The sequence below is a fragment of the Scardinius erythrophthalmus genome, assembly GCF_964197995.2.
Source record: "Scardinius erythrophthalmus genome assembly, chromosome: 3".
NCBI lineage: Eukaryota > Metazoa > Chordata > Actinopteri > Cypriniformes > Leuciscidae > Scardinius > Scardinius erythrophthalmus.
This window is the reverse complement of record NC_138223.1, coordinates 50,289,834-50,308,050: the sequence shown is the minus strand read 5'-3', so window position 1 is coordinate 50,308,050 and position 18,217 is coordinate 50,289,834. Positions and strand designations below refer to the sequence as shown.

General features: G+C 37.5%; 1 protein-coding gene across 1 annotated transcript in view; it reads right to left on the bottom strand.

Annotated features, from left to right (window-relative positions):
* The window catches only part of LOC308688252 (B-cell receptor CD22-like), an 81,569-nt gene that overhangs the window by 49,501 nt on the left and 13,851 nt on the right, over positions 1–18,217 (bottom strand). The window contains exons 2-6 of the mRNA XM_081361211.1: positions 13,573–13,645; positions 6,721–7,077; positions 6,376–6,622; positions 1,806–2,059; positions 1,445–1,699 (exon numbers count right to left, since the gene is read on the bottom strand). Of these exons, the coding sequence (XP_081217337.1) occupies positions 1,445–1,699; positions 1,806–2,059; positions 6,376–6,622; positions 6,721–7,077; positions 13,573–13,645 (1,186 nt within the window). The remainder of the gene's footprint in view (positions 1–1,444; positions 1,700–1,805; positions 2,060–6,375; positions 6,623–6,720; positions 7,078–13,572; positions 13,646–18,217) is intronic.

The following is an 18,217-nucleotide window of genomic DNA, read 5'->3' as shown; positions in this document are numbered from 1 at the left end:
GAAAAGTGAATAACACAGACAATTCAGATCATAATTTATTCATACCGCAATGCATGATGGGAGCAATTAATGAGTTGTGATTGGTGGCAGCCACTGCAACATGCTTTATTATTGTCACCATTGTTGAGATTCATAGGCTGATTATTGATGTCTGTGTTTTAAATTAATTTATCTGAATGTCTTTTTGATCAGAACAATGTTTATTAAATTTGAATTATAAGTAAAGTACTGATAAGCATAGGCTGAAGAATCACAAAACTGCTGCTAACAAGTTAAGCCAAACTATCTCAATATGATTCCTTTTTTCAGATCACAGCATGACTATGTCAAAACGTAGCCAACACTATAAGATAACATTTTACTTTGTTCAGTTAACTGATATAAATCAATAACAGTAGATAAACAACAGCAAATATTAAAGTAAACATATAATGGTCTAGAGCCCAACTAAAGCAAACACCCATCACCTTAATGGTAACTTACAATTTGTGATTTTCTCCTTCAGTGATTCTGCTTGTTAACATCAGGTGTCTTCAATAATGCTCAATCATCACTAAATTAAACACTTAATTATTTCCTCAGCCCTAAATGCCGCTTCATCTGAAAGCAGGTGATGGCGATTTACTACTAATCAAGGAACCGGCTTTACTGACGAGATGCGCATAACAATATCGCGATTTAAATCGCCCAGCCCTACTCTTAATATCTGTGTACGGCTCATAGCGGCTGTAGGAAACATCTCTGCATGCAGGAAAACACTGTGAATAATTGAGATCATCTCACCTCCTTCATAGCAGATCTTCTGTTCATCCTTTTAGTAAGACTGTCAGAAGAAAGATGAATAAACAACACATTTAACGCCTCAAATAACTGCAATTTCAGGATTCAAACAGAGATGGCGACAAAGAGGCAAAGCTTACGCACTACCGCTTTAAATGTAACACTTAACCTAAATGTAATACAGTAATTCTTCATAAAAAGAGAAGTAGATTTTTTTTAAATGAACTTCTTACCAAATGTACATCACGAAAGCACCTGATGCTCCACCGAGTAAAACACCAACACAAGCAGCAACACCGACAGTTACAGACAAGAAACATCTGACTGCTGAAATACAGATACAAACACACACCAATGTTTAACAGGACTAGATCAGACAAAATATACTGACAGATAAGAAAGTAAGCAGGAGTATGTGGTTAAAATACAGAATATGATTCATAATGGACTGATGGACACTGAGACACTCCTGGGTGGGTCTAACAGAAAAAAAAAACGGAAAAAAAAAAACCCTTTAACAATCAAATTAAATTTGACATCAGACTTACGAATCACCCTCCATTATTTCACCTGATGGACTGATGCAATCACAGGATTTATTGGATAGGAGGATCTGTGTCAAGTAGAAGGTATGAAAAATGAAAATATAATTCATAAAACTCACACATGACGTTTAAAGTCACATTATCAGAGTTTTTCTCTCCATGTTCATTGATGGACTTGCACTTGTATTCTCCACTGTCATCAGAGCTGATCTTTGAGATGCTGAAGATTCTTCCAGATCCTACAATCATTCCTCCTTTAATCCAGCTGATTTCTGCAGGAGGGTTTGAGTCACTGATGCAGTTCAGAGTCACTGAATCTCCCTCCACTATTACACCAGATGGACTGATGGACACTGAGACGCTCCTGGGAGGATCTAACACAGAGAAATATTGATATCATTAACAATCATGTTAAACTTAACATCACAGACGATGTTTCGAGGATTTAATGTCACAGTTACTGGACCATCATTTACTCACACATGACATTTAAAGTTACAGTATCAGAGTATTTCCCTCCATGTTCATTGATGGACTTGCACTTGTATTCTCCACTGTCATCAGAGCTGATCTTTGAGATGTTGTAGATTCTTCCAGATCCTACAATCGTTTCTCCTTTAATCCATCTGATTTCTGCAGGAGGGTTTGAGTCACTGATGCAGTTCAGAGTCACTGAATCTCCCTCCACTATTACACCAGATGGACTGATGGAGATCACAGTTTCACTGGAGGATCTACAGATGTCAGGTACAAGTATTTATCAGAGACGGCTGGTGGAAAATGTTCTAGGAAAGGCTGCAGTTGGTTATTATTGGACAATTTCAGCAAACATCCCAGTTTAAATTTTCACTGTTTAATGCTCAAAGTTAAAGAAAAAGTTGAAACAAAAAAGTTAACAAGGAAAAACTATTCCGACAACAATTTGAGAGGCTTGAAACATTTGAAATACAGACAAATGTTTTACCAAGTTCTGGATTAAGTTTGAGGAAGATTTTTTTTTTTTTACTTTTCCTAATTTACAATGAATGTAGTGCAACTGCAAAAACTGAGAGGAAAACAAACCCTTACATTTGTTTAGAGATTTTTTATATATAACTACAATTTTGATGCTTCCTCGCTCCTCTGTCCTCTATGGAGAGAGAATTGTGTCTTTATTACATGCAAGAAAATAAATGATCTGAGAGAAAAAGTTATCACTGATAGCAAAAAAGCATTTCATGAGAGAAAAAAAATATTTGAGAGAAAAAGTTTTCATACCATTAGCAAAAAATAATAATATTTGAGACTAAAAAAAGTTTTGAGAGAAAGTATTTTCTCATAGAACATAAAAAAATATAAATTTGATTTTTTTTTTTTTTCTGAGAAAAAAAAATCTCTCAAAATACTTTGAAAAAAACTCTCAAATATATATATTTTGCTATCAGTGTGAAAACATTATCTCTAAAAAAAAAAGTGTTTCTCTCAAAACGCTTTTCTTTGCTCTCCTGTCAGGATTTTGCTTTCACTGTGAAAATTGTGTCATGGGCGGGGCCACGTTCCTATTGGCCAATCGGGTGAGCATAGTCTTGTCTTGGGAGTCGAACTAAATCATTATACCATTGTTATGTTAACATACTCATATGTTACCATCGCATGACATTGTTATGCGCATCTCATCAGTAAAGCCGGTTCCTTGAGTAGTAGTAAATCACCATCACCTGCTTACAGATGAAGCGGCATTTACTGCACAGAGCCGTAGTTAACTGACAAGCTGAGCCATATCGCATTAATTATCGCAGGCAATACATCCGTGATCATCTAAGATCACCGTGAATCATCTTACCCAAACATTGGAGTGTCCGTGCTCAACTAAGGCAGAGGCGGCATCTGTGCCGGTGAACCGAACAATGGTATTCAGTTCGACTCCCAAGACAAGACCATGCTCACCCGATAGGAACGTGGCCCCGTCCATGACACAATTTTCACAGTGAAAGCAAAATCCTGACACAAGAGCAAAGAAAAGCGTTTTGAGAGAAACACTTTTTTTTTTGAGAAAATGTTTTCACACTGATAGCAAAATATATTTGAGAGTTTTTTTCAAAGTATTTTGAGAGAGATTTTTGAGAAAATACTTTCTCTCAAAACTTTTTTTAGTCTTAAATATTATAATTTTTTGCTATTGGTATGAAAACTTTTTCTCTCATTTTTTTTTTTCTCTCATGAAATGCTTTTTTTGCTATCAGTGTGATAACTTTTTCTCTCAAACTTTTTTTTTTTCTCTCAGATCATTTTTCTCGCATGTAATAAAGACACAAATCACAATCAGTCACAAGTTCATATGTCACAATAATTTTTATTTATGCTTTACCTTTGTAGTTTAAATTCATTATACACAGCAAAATTACCAGTGTTAAATTAACACTGCTCAGAGTTTATATGAGTCCACACTCAGAGTGTTATAATTAACACTGAAGTAGTGTTAAAGTTAATGAGATAATTAAGTGATTAATTGATTAATTGAGTGATGATTGAGCATTATTAAAGTCATATGATGTTAATAAGCAGAATCACTGAAGGAGAAAATAATTGTTTTAAATGGTCACCATTATGGTGATTGGTGTTTAGTTTAGTTGGACTCTTGACCCTTACTTTATTAACTTTAGATTTTGTTTGGCTGCTGTAATTCGGTTATAACAGCCAGATGAGCAAAGAAAAAAGGTGATCTGATGGTGTTGATTGTGTTTTAACATAATCAGTAGTTTGCCTGAATCACTGAACTCATTGAGAGTAAAATATGAGTAAAAAAAGAGAGTTAAGTTTCCCTAATGGATTATAGCAGCACTGTCCTTGTCGAGCATGCCATTTTTAGCCTTTTCAATGAAAACCAAATGATCAAATCAATTACGAAAAAAAAATCTTACAAAATGTTCTTTTCAGGCACACACAGACATCAAGAATTAGCGTATGAATCTCAACAATGGTGACAAACAGATCAACTCTGAACATAAGCTCATTATTTATTCATGCAGCAATGCATGATGGGAGCCATGAATGAGTCTCGATTGGTGGTACCCAGAATGCACTGCAACATGCTGTATTATTGTCACCATTGTTGAGATGCACAGGCTGATTCTTGATGTCTGTGTCTAAAAAAAAAAAAAAAAAAAAAAGCATGTGAACAACTTTTAGGAAATTATTTAATTCAAAAATTGGGCTCTATATGAGTTCAGTGATTCAGGCTAAATGATTGTGAAATAATGATTATATTAAAACATAACCAACACCATCATAACACATTTTCTCTTTGTTGATCTGGCTGTTATAATCGAATTACAGCAGCCAAACAAAATCTATAGTTAATAAAGTAAGGGTCAATAGTCCAACTAAACTAAACACCAATCACCATAATGGTGACCATTTAAAAAAAATATTTTCTCCTTCAGTGATTCTGCTTATTGACATCATATGTCTTCAATAATGCTCAATCATCACTCAATTAATCAATTAATCACTTAATTATCTCATTAACTTTAACACTGCTTCAGTGTTAATTATAACACTCTGAGTGTGGACTCATATAAACTCTGAGCAGTGTTAATTTAACACTGGGGATTTTGCTGTGTATATCAAACATATATCAACAGGACATCTTGCTTTATCTTTATTATGTATGAATTTCTTAAATAACCAAACTTTAACAACATAAGGGCAGATCCCTTGATCACAGTTGTTGATGCTTTAAAGTGACGCTCCAGTGATCAAGAATATTCCAATATACAAATAGAGCGCTTCTCATTTCTTATTTGTGTATCCTCGTTTCCTTTCCCCCTGTAGGATTCAAGGGAAGGTTGCAAGGATAGAAAATGTTTGTTATTTAACAAATCAGTGACCACGGGAAAAACTTTAAACTTCTCCCAGTTGAAAAAGACATACTGTTAAATGTATTAAAAATGTATTCAAGTATATTTGTATTGTACTAAAAACATACCCAGCTAACAGACTTTTGTTATAAGAACGTTCTCCAAATATTCAGTGTTGGTTCTGGGAATGTGAAAAATGTCCAGTTTTCTTGATGTTAGAAGAACGTGTTTTAAAAGGTATAATGTTCCTCAAACGTTCTTTCAACTTAATTTTAATTTAAAAGTCAACATTATAGGAACGTTGATTTCTAACATTCCAAGAACATAAAAATGTCCAGTTTCCTTAATGTTACTAGAATGTTATTTAAAGGTTAGTGTGATATTCCTGAAACATTCTTTCAATCATCTTTTGAAAGAGTAATAAGAACATAAACTACAACTTTCTTCAGACACAGCCTTAGATGAACTGAAGATAAAAGACATTAACTCTCTGAAGATCTGATTAAACAACTCCACCAACAGCATTACCAGCTTCACTTATTACTAACCAGACTGACTTTACTTCTGTCACGTCTAAAGAAGATCTAATTGAGAATTAGCAGAGGTTTAGATGTTGATGTATTATTGAAAATGTTTCGTTTGAGGTCACCATCATGGAGATCAGTGTTTGCTTTAGTTGGGCTCTTGACCCTTGACTTTCTTTAAGTTTGTGTTTTTTCAGCAGTTGCAGGTTAAGAGTTTAAGTTTACAAAAAGCATCATAGAAGTTTAAGTTTATGAATATATATTTTACAAAAAAAAAATTCAACTAAAACTTAATCAAAAATCAAAGATAAATATCTGAACAAATTCTGAGACAAATTTTAGGTTGATATCTAAAAAAATAAAATAAAAATCAGTACGATTTTTTGAGCGCAGTACCAAACTTTTCCACTAAATGACATCCAGACTCCTCTGGTGACCATATAAGGACTCTTCGATTTCCATATATGGATTGAGTGATCTTAACTACAGTCTGAACGCTTTCAAATGCTTTATAGTTTGTCAAGATTACTTTAGGTTTAGACTAAGATATTATTGTTATAAATGTATAATGGCAAGTGTCCCACGGGTGTCGGGCAGTCTTAAGAATAGTGGTTAAAACATTTTTATAAATCATAAATTCAGATATTTATTCCTTGTAATGTTTGAAAAGTCAGTCTGTACTCACACGTGACATTGAGCTGAACAGCAGGAGAGATGTGAGTGTGTCCGTCTACAGCACAGCTATATCTGCCTGAATCCTCTCTTCTGACTGACTGCAGCAGGAGTTCATTGTTTCTGTCTCTTCTCTCAGTTAATGGCTGTGAGTTTCTGTACCAGATGAATGTTGCTCTGTCAGTCAGAGCGCAGCTGCTTTTACATCTCAGAGTGACTGAATCTCCCTCTGTCACTCTCTCAGGAGACTCCACCTGAAGATCTGAACACAACACACACATTATATCTAGTGCTGCTGTCATACACTGATTATTATTCAACATAATGCACAGAAGAAGAGATGAACCTCATCAAAGTCACCTGTGACAGTAAGAGTCACTCCTGGAACACCAGTCAATTTTCCACCAGGCTTATCAGTGATGAATCTGAAATAGTACATGTGTGAATCCTTCAGTGTCACATGACTCAGTCTGACGGTGCAGTTCTGCTGTTTATCTCCCAGATACTGAAGCCTCTGACTGTATTCAGTGTCATTAGACAGATCTGGATGCTCAACACCCCACCACCTTAGTATTGGGCCTTTTGTCCAGAACGCATTCATGATCTTATATCCAGTAGTAGGGTATGTATAAGTGCATCTCATTATCACTGTTGAGTCCTTTAGTGCACAGATGTGTGAAGGACTGTAACTCACACCCCAATCATCACTAGAAACCCCTGAAACACAGAATTCATCAAACTGTAAATGTTGTTTTATCTGTTATTTTGGGCCATGAAAACATGACAATACTTTATTACTATTTGAAAACAGCGACTCATTACAGGAAATATAAGATAAATGTAAATAAATAATCTCAGTGTGAATTACTTTAAGACAGAGGAGTGAAGAGAGAACCAAGAAACCAGCCAAAAACAACAAGCTGCACAATTACAGTTTTTCTGAATTGCTAAAACACATTTCTTGAAACCATCACTCACTTTCTCAAAACCTTAAACACAAAAGCAAATGTTCAAAACTCATTCAGAGAATCTCTGACTCTTCTGGCAAAATCAAACAATGCTTTCAGATCTTACACACATCAGTCAATATTAGAAACACTACAGATCATTCGTTAGACACTACATGAAGAATGGAGAACACAGAATCCAAAGCATGCAGTTACAGGAGAAATATGTATTTATATATTGTAACAAAGTAAACAAATTTTGCAATTCTGTAATAAAGTAGTACTGACACCTGACAGTGGTGAGTGAATAAATACTGTACGCACTGCAAGTCCTGTATAGTATTGCACTGAATATTGTATAGTATGGAATGTCTGTATATTCAGCATTTGCATACTGTGAAATACAGTGACCAACTGCAGAAGCCCAAAAGGTTACAGTAAAAAACTGTAAATGAAAAGCATGTTACTGTAAAGTACAGTCAGAAGAGTTGAGCAACTGCAGAATCAAGGTCAGTGAGAGAGATTTATTCTGCTTCAGCTTCACGTCTTCATGTCGGTCCGGCCGGAGAATATCATCTCTGCAGGAGAAGAGAAAAACCCTGAAGCAGATCCAGCCTTGACCACATTCTCCACACCTTCCTCTTCCTCCTCCTCCTCGTTCATCACCTCTTTCACACACTCTTCCTCCTCTTATACTCACACTCTTCCTCCTCTTATACACACACTCTTCCTCCTCTTATACTCACACTCTTCCTCCTCTTATACACACACTCTTCCTCCTCTTATACTCACACTCTTCCTCCTCTTATACTCACACTCTTCTTCCTCTTATACTCATACTCTTCCTCCTCTTATACTCATACTCTTCCTCCTCTAACTCATACTCTTCCTCCTCTTATACTCACACTCTTCTTCCTCTTATACTCATACTCTTCCTCCTCTTATACTCACACTCTTCTTCCTCTTATACTCATACTCTTCCTCCTCTTATACTCATACTCTTCCTCCTCTAACTCATACTCTTCCTCCTCTTATACTCACACTCTTCTTCCTCTTATACTCACACTCTTCCTCCTCTTATACTCACACTCTTCTTCCTCTTATACTCATACTCTTCCTCCTCTTATACTCATACTCTTCCTCCTCTAACTCATACTCTTCCTCCTCTTATACTCACACTCTTCCTCCTCTTATACTCATACTCTTCCTCCTCTAACTCATACTCTTCCTCCTCTTATACTCACACTCTTCCTCCTCTTATACTCACACTCTTCCTCCTCTTATACTCATACTCTTCCTCCTCTTATACTCACACTCTTCCTTCTCCAACTCACACTCTTCACCCTCTTATACTCACACTCTTCCTCATCTGATACTCATACTCTTCCTCCTCTTATACTCATACTCTTCCTCCTCTTATACACACTCTTCCTCATCTGATACTCATACTCTTCCTCCTCTTATACTCATACTCTTCCTCCTCTTATACTCACACTCTTCCTTCTCCAACTCACACTCTTCACCCTCTTATACACACACTCTTCCTCATCTGATACTCATACTCTTCCTCCTCTTATACTCATACTCTTCCTCCTCTTATACACATACTCTTCCTCCTCTTATACTCATACTCTTCCTCTTATACTCATACTCTTCCTCCTCTAACTCATACTCTTCCTCCTCTTATACTCACACTCTTCCTCCTCTTATACTCACACTCTTCCTCCTCTTATACTCATACTCTTCCTCCTCTTATACTCACACTCTTCCTTCTCCAACTCACACTCTTCACCCTCTTATACACACACTCTTCCTCATCTGATACTCATACTCTTCCTCCTCTTATACTCATACTCTTCCTCCTCTTATACACATACTCTTCCTCCTCTTATACTCATACTCTTCCTCTTATACTCATACTCTTCCTCCTCTTATAATCATACTCTTCCTCCTCTTATACTCATACTCTTCCTCTTATACACATACTCTTCCTCCTCTTATACTCATACTCTTCCTCTTATACACATACTCTTCCTCCTCTTATACTCATACTCTTCCTCCTCTTATACTCATACTCTTCCTCTTATACACATACTCTTCCTCCTCTTATACTCATACTCTTCCTCCTCTTATACTCATACTCATACTCCTCTTACACACATACTCTTCTTCCTCTTATACACACACTCTTCCTCCTCTTATATTCATACTCTTCTTCCTCTTATACTCATACTCATACTCTTCCTCCTCTTATACTCATACTCTTCCTCATTTTATACTCATACTCTTCCTCCTCTTATACTCATACTCTTCCTCTTATACTCATACTCTTCCTCATTTTATACTCATACTCTTCCTCCTCTTATACTCATACTCATACTCCTCTTACACACATACTCTTCTTCCTCTTATACTCATACTCTTCCTCATCTTATACACAGTAAAAACCCCAGTGTTAAATCAACACTGCTCAGAGCACATATGGTCCCACTCTACAGAGTGTTAAAATTAACACTGAAGCAGTGTTGAAGTTAATGAGGTAATTAAGTTAACACTGAAGCAGTGTTGAAGTTAATGAGATAATTGAGTGATTAATTAAGTGATGATTGGCCATTAGTGGTGACACCTGATGATAACAAGCAGACTCACTGAAGGAAAGAGAAACAAGAACAGAAAAAAGAGAAACACAAGAACTACTGACTTCGAGCCATTATTGCACTTATTATTTTACCAGTTTGACTTTATTTCTGTCATACATCTACACACGGACTTATTTAGATTTAACAGACGTTTAGATGGTAATGTTTTATGGAATGTTTTGTTTCATGTCACCATTATGGTGGCCAGTGGTTGCTTTAGTTGGGCTCTTGACCCTTTCCTTTTTAACATTAGTATTTTTCTGGCTGCTCCAACTCTGTGTTTATAGAGCATATGTGTTGTGGCAAGAGAAACTATGACTTTGGCTGTGTTTCCTGAAAGCATTGCAAGCCTAATTTGATTGTACAGACCATTTGTTGCAGTTGGTCTGTTATTAAGTTAGGCTTAAGATGCTATTGGAAATGCAGTCCTGGTTAAGATTTGATGATGAAATTACTAGTGACCTGATTCAATGATGGCACCCATCATTATAAACTGATTATCCACATGTTTTATTAATTTTCCACAACAGTAGTTACTTCCAGCAATGTTTTAATGCTCTGGAAGTTTTACAATCACACAAAGACATCAAGAATCTACATATGAATCTCAACAATGGTGACAATCAAACAAATGCTTCATGTTGCAGTGCATGATGGGAGCCACCAATCAGAACGCATCAATGGCTGACATCATGCATTGCAGCATGAATAAATTATGCAGCTGAATTGTCCTGTAATTTTCATTGTTTTTTTCTGTTGGCTTTTATTTTGCTATTGTTTTGTTCTGACTTTAGTAGCTTGTTTTGTGATGTTCAGAGTTGATCTGTTTGTCACTAGTTTGTGTATTGTCACCATTGTTGAGATGCATATGCTGATTCTTGATGTCTGTGCGTTTAAACACAATAACTTTTTGCACAAAGTATTTTCAAAATTTTTCCTATTGCTGTTGGATCTCAAACTGTAGAATCTCAGGACTAGAATCACCAATACTAAAACGAGACATCAAGCATATAGTCAAATATTTAGACTCTGAATTACATCAGTGAATCAGGTCACTACATGATGATAATGCTTTTATCATCAAAACATATTGTGAGCAGGTCATGTTTTCTCTTATAGTAACAAATGTGCTTTATAAACACAATGATGGAACAGTCAGAGAAAAACTTTTATTAACAAAATGAAAAGAGTCAAGAGCCCAACTAAAGAAAACACTGACCACCATAATGGTAACTTGAAAAGAAAAATTCCATAAAACATTACCGTCTAAACTTCTGTTGAATCTCAAGAACTTTTGTCGATGTATGACAGAAATAAAGTCAAACTGGTAATAATAAGTGCAACAATGTGTAATGACTCAAAGTCAGTTGTAGTTCTTGTGTTTCTCTTTTTTCTGTTATTGTTTTTTATCTTTCCATCATTGATTCTGCTTATTAACATCAGGTGTCACCACTAATGGCCAATCATCACTTAATTAATCACTTAATTACCTCATTAACTTCAACACTGCTTCAGTGTTAACTTAATTATCTCATTAACTTCAACACTGCTTCAGTGTTAATTTTAACACTCTGTAGAGTGGGACCATATGTGCTCTGAGCAGTGTTGATTTAACACTGGGGAATTTACTGTGTACACATACTCTTCCTCCTCTTACACACATACTCTTCCTCCTCTTACACACATACTCTTCCTCCTCTTATACTCACTCTTCCTCCTCTTACACACATACTCTTCCTCCTCTTATACTCACTCTTCCTCCTCTTACACACATACTCTTCCATGAAGTGCGACATTTGGGACAGGGCCTTAGACACGCACTTGCAAACTTCCTTAAGCACTTCCCCTTGGGAGCAATGACGTACATCCGAGTGAACGAGACGGAGGGAAGTTAGCGAGTGAAGGGCATGACATTTTTGGACTACAGTTTCACTACAGCGGTTTTGCCCTGTCACATTTCATTTTTAAATCTTAGCGACTGTTCTGTCCTAAAACTATCTAAAGGTTATTGTTACTCCTGCTGTTATTTTTTGCTCCTGCTGTTGCTCTTTTAATGAAATAAAATAATGCTTGTGTCATGAACACTTTAATCTCCAAAAACGAACAGCCTGGTATAATAAACCCACTTTATTTTTGAAAGCCTGCATGGCATAACAAACTTTTGCATAGACATTCAAAGGGCAATTATTAGTCTAAAGTCAAGATAACTCTTAATTCCTTAAGTTAATTCATTTTGCCTGGGGTTAATGCGTAAACTTGAACACAAATAAAACTTAATTTCAAACAGGCTGAAAGTGTGAACATATTAATTTGTTGGAGACATAAACAAGAATACAATTTAATTTACCTTTCAGTGCGGACACACCATTATGTTACCATTACCATTGATCATTCACTATAAAACTATACAAGCTCAATTACACCAAGAAGTAAAAGAAAATAAATGGTGAAATTGGTCACAGCAAGAAGAGCATTTTGAATACTTAGGGAAATTATTCCCTTCCAGTGCCGTAACATGCATCTCGACGACAAAACTCTCTCAAACTCTCACAACGAAATGTGCATGCGCCGGCAAAAGTGCTGTGGGGTAAAACTGTGGCTCTGCGGCTCTGCAGTCAAACCCTTCTCGCTATTTCAACACTGTGAAACAAAAACTAGTTTATTGTTGTCTTTGTTGAATTTTCAGATTGTACAGCGTGTGACAGAAATACAAATTATATGTGCCCCCAGAAAACACAGCCTCTTCTGTGTGTGCGACACCTCACACATTATATCGATCAATCAGTGTTTTTCAACTGTGGAAAGAAGTCAATAAAACAGCTGGAGAACAAGTATATCACATAACGTTACATAACGCTGGAAAAGCATAACATTACATTTACCTCAAAAAAGCCATTTAATGACCATAGCATGTTAGTTGGCTATAAATATTAGCTATAGAGACCATTTGCTACATATGCGCACTATATTAGCCTACATATTTATTATATTTTTAGCTATATCACTTAAATATTATTATGTTGTTAGTATAAATAAAACACATTATATTTAATTAGAGTTGTTATTTTTTACCTTTAATTATAATAGTTGACAGGGCTCTGAATGTTTACAGCAATGTGTGAATTTTTTTATTTCCTTGAGAAAAATTATCATGTACCTAAAGTTTATCCAAATTAATGGATATTGAATCAAATCGGAATCAAATCACAATAATTGAATTTGTGAAAGAGATTGAAAATGAAGGTTTTTTTACACCCCATCAATCCCCCTTTCATAATCATCACTCCAAACTAAACTCAAAAGTTGGCAGCCCTGATGAGCTTTGATGGAGGGTGTTGCTGAAAAGCTGAAGTAAATGTACAGACAGAGTGAAGAGAGTTTTGTCGAATCAAATGCTCTGAACTTTGAGAAAGTCCCTCCCCCTAAACCATGTGACACTGACCAGCAAGTAGCAAAAGACTATTGGACATTTCTAAAAGGGATGAGCGTTTGACATGTTCAACACAAACTTCCTGTTTCAGAGAGAAATATGTGAGAACAGGACAGAAGAAAGTGCAGATCAGCCGCTCATGAGGCCTTAAATAAAACATCAGAGTGTTTCTAATGTGAATGTAAGAGAGACTCACCGTGAATCATGAGCAGAAAGAAGATCAGAGGAAGAGGAGGAGCCATTCTGACCCACATCAGCATAACATATATCTATAATACAGCATTCAATTCAATTCACATTAATACGTTATGTAGGCCCAATTTCAGAAATGTACATATACAAAATAACAGTTAGCTAAAAATAAAAAAAATAAACAATGTAATAATTTAAGGCAGAAACATCTCTTGTTTTCATCTTTTAAACAAGTATATGTAAACATACTATTCTTAACATTTCTCATGTAAAGACACGTATGTTATATGAGCAATAATCATTTAAGCAAGAGTGTGTTTGTCTTACCGTGTTAAAGCTCATCAGATCAACAGCAACCAAATGACTGACTGTTTTAACACAAGCACTTTAGCTTTACAGTGAAGGACTTTGTGTGGTTAACAGTTTATTAACACCCAGCGACGGAAATATCACTGTCCCTCCCTCAACAAGAGAACAACATTACTGAACTAAAACTAACTAAAGAGAAATGATGATCTTTTTCTGTAAGTTGAAGATGAATAATTGTGAAGATGAATGAAGATGAATGATAGTGATTTACAAGTGAGGCTCATCAAGGTTGATGTCAGACGCAGGAGATGGTGACCTCTGGTGGCAGTTTGAGGGATTGAACGAGCACATATGAGACGAGGGGCCCTATCTTGCACCGAGCGCAATTGACTTTGTACACCGACGCATGTATCATTCCTATTTTGCACCCGCGTAAAGCGCACTTTTCCCTCCACAGAAGCACGTCGCTAAACTAGGGAATGAACTTGCGCTCCCTGGGCGGTTCAGCGCAAAAAAGGAGGCGTGTTCCAGCGCAAATAGGATCCGGTATAGAACAAGCGCGCCTGCTCTTAAAGGGAATGTGAGATGACGCGATGATTGGTTTATTTCACGTTACGCCCAAACCACACCTATGAATAATGAAGCTCTTCAGACCAACCCATTTTAGATTTGCGCCGGGCGCAAGAGTCATTTATCCCGCCGGGAAAATAGCAACAGCGCCAAGACCTGCCCACAAAGTTACTTGCGCTTTGCGCTTGGACACTTGCGTTTCAGATCATTAAAATAGGGCCCGAGATGTGTCTGACTGCAGAACTATATACGTGACAGCAGTTTCAGGCCAGCAGTTTCAGACCGGACGTTAGGAGCTGACGATCACCTAAAGCTGCTTTATACCAGAGATGGTCTTATTACTGGGAGAGACCAGGATCTGAGGATCTACCATTGTAAAGTGTAACTGCTGAATTGGATCACGTGTGCCTTGATAACCAATCGCATTACAGCCTTGACGTCACTGAGGCTGTGCAGGGCCGGTTCTAGACATTTGGAGGCCCTAGCCTAAGCAAAAAAAATGTTGGAGGCTCCCCGCTACGCCCTCCTCCCCTCCACCTTTCAGAATTCACGAGTTCACACTTACATCACATTAAATAGAGTAAAGATCATGCATATTTGGCGTGCTGTCCAGGGGAAGGTTCTGGGCTCTGAATTTTGTCCCGAACCCAGAGTATTACCCCCGTTTGTGATAGGAATAATCTAGAACTATTGCATTGTATTTTGGATTGCGTTGTTTACATCCAATAAGAGATTATTAAAATCAAAGTGAGGAGATGGGGTGGTGGAGGGATGCTGATAAACTGTCAATGAACAGAGGTAAGTCTGCAGTATATATACCTCTTATCTCGTTGATTGGGTTGATAAACTGAATGTGCGTCACTCGTGTTTAATTAGGTTTAATTATCTTAACTTTGTTATTAAAACATCATTAAAGTGTAAGTTGCAGGTTAAATTTTTCACGAAGATAATGCACTGTGTTTATTAAACATAAAGATAAAAACCGCCCACCATTGTTTTTTATACCAAAATACTGAATATAATATGAAAAGTTGGCACTTTTAACAGTGGTTTTAAGCACTCCCGCTCCCTTCCACTAGATGAGGCGTGACGTCATAAAACGAACTTCACTAGTAGAGTTACCGGCATAATCCATATTACGCTAGCAAAATGGTAAACCGTTGTGTTTGTGTGGGATGTACAAATTCGTCTAAAACAGGGCACAGGGTCCACAATTTCCCCAAGGCCAAAAGGTTGATTCGTGCCTGGGTGAGGTTTGTGGCTACCAAGCGGGCGGATTTTACTGCTGCCTCTGTGACCAAGTCAGCCGTCATATGCAGCGAGCACTTCACTGACGATGACTATGACCCTCGAGACATGCGTCGGCTTAACATGGGGTTTAAATGCCGGGTTAAACTCATTTCGGATGCCAGAAGTAAATATTAGCATACCCGAGGCAGACAGACATAACACACTTTAGCTACTGTAGCCATCACTGGTGCTGAAAGTTAGGAGTAGTGATAAGGCTATCTTCTCGCATAGCTCCCAAACGTTAAATGCCTTGCCATGAGTGTTTGCTCATACGACCTGTGTTAGACAATGTATCATATAAATACATGTTTACATACTTTCTTACTCATTATGCTTGTGATTCTCACCCGTTTTCACTGGTTCTCACACAAGATTTTGGAAAATGTAACACTCCAAGAAAATCCTGACATTCCTGAGCCCGAAACCCTTCCACCTGCATCTGGCCTATGTCACACTGGGTCGCAGTGTGATCTGAAACCTCATGGAAAGTCCTTTGGTAAGTCTAGGGATATATTTTAGTCTGGGGTTCAGGGTTGTAGTGGAGGCTAAACGTCAGTAAACATATTCCAAAATCACACTGTATGTATTATTCACATTCATATATGTACACTGATTAATAAGCTATTGTTGTTTAAACCAAAACATAGCAACATTATTATACCATCATTGTCATTATTATACCATCATTGTCATTGTGGCTATGTTTGTCTTATGCTTCTCTGACACAGCTGTGCAGGTAAGGCCCAAGATGGTCAGTGTGGGGACACAGACCACACGCATAAGAACATTTACACCTCTTGCCAGTCCTGATAATAGTGATGAAGAGGCGTCTTTCATCAGAAGTGACACATCCTGGGTGCCTGATGAAGAGGACGCGTCCTCAGATGAGGAGGCGTCATATGAGGAGCCGCCACCTCATCCAAGTGACTCTGACCTAAAGTGAGACGATAAGCCTACTAACTTTCAGCACCATTGATGGCTAGCTAAACTGTGATGTCTGTCTACCATAGCACCTTGTCATGGTCAATGTATCACAGGGTCAGTCCCTAACAAGCCTTTGTATCACTTTACATGCCCTTTACTTTACTTTTTACATTTCTGTGAGTTATTTTCATGTGTGTGAGATATGTTTATGTGTGTTGTGTTGCAGTGTGGTTGTATAAGCTACTGGATACATACATTCCCCCTGGGATGAATGAAGTATCTAATATTCTCTTTTTGTTTTACAGTGGTCCAGGTAAATACATTGTGTGCAAAGACCAGCTGATGGCCCTGTTCACCATTTGCCCTGCCTGTTGTAGTGAATCTAACGGTAGGATGGTGCAGCAGGGTGGCACATTTATCAAAATAAAGCAGGTAAGAAGAACATGTTTGAAAATGATATAGAGTGAACCTTATATAGAGTGATAGAGTGGATTTTAATGTTTTACTTATTCCACAGTGACCTGATAATTTTCTGATTTATTTTCTGCATATGGTAGGTCTGTGCAACATGTGGCTTCCAGCGGTTCTGGCAAAACCAGCCAATTTTGCACAGAAACATGCCAGCCTGCAACCTACTTCTGAGTGGGGCAATTCATTTTTCGGGATGTCTACCAACCCAAACTCTCAGAATGCTGACATTATTTGGTCTACAGTGTATCAGCGTGAATACATTCTTCCGCCACCAGCGTTACTACACCATCCCCATCGTCATTCAGGCCTGGCAGGAAGAACAAGCAACCATAATAAGTGAACTGAAGGAGATGGGGGGTGGCCTGATTGTAGCAGGGGACTGTAGGTAATGCACAATTTGCCTGATGTTAATATGAGACATGTTTACAGATGACATGGTCTGATGTGCTATGTTGTATCTTTAACATAATTACAATTACAAAAAAATACAAATAAATACAAATAATCATACCCAGGTCAGACTCTCCTGGACATTGTGCGAAATACGGGACCTACTCGCTGATTGAGGAGAGAATACTGTAAATAAGGTTGTCGACCTTCAGCTTGTCCAGGTAAGTGTGATGTTATCAGACAAAGAAATAAAGTTTATCCACTTTCACCACTTACACTGATTGTGTCATGTTGAAGTGCTCAGAGGTCCCGAACAGCAACTGGTGCGAGTTAGAGGGTTTGAAGAGGAGCATAACCCTCCTCAGGGGGCAGGATCTTCAAGTGTCGACACTCATCACCGACAGGCATCGCCAGGTAAATACAAAGATATACAATATAGATGTATAAATTCTCCCCTCTATTACTGAGTGGTTTCAATTCTTGCCAAAATGTCAAGGAGACCTGGGAATAAGTAAGTCTTACACTGACAAAGCATATCAGACCATGTAAATAGTGCATTAACTACAGTCGCCTGCAACAATTAGGTCACCACCCATCCTCCCGAGGTCCTGAATGATGACAGGGATGGTATCATATACACTGATGCCAGAAGAATGTACTCATGCTGATGCAATGATGGCAAGATAGTGCAAGCT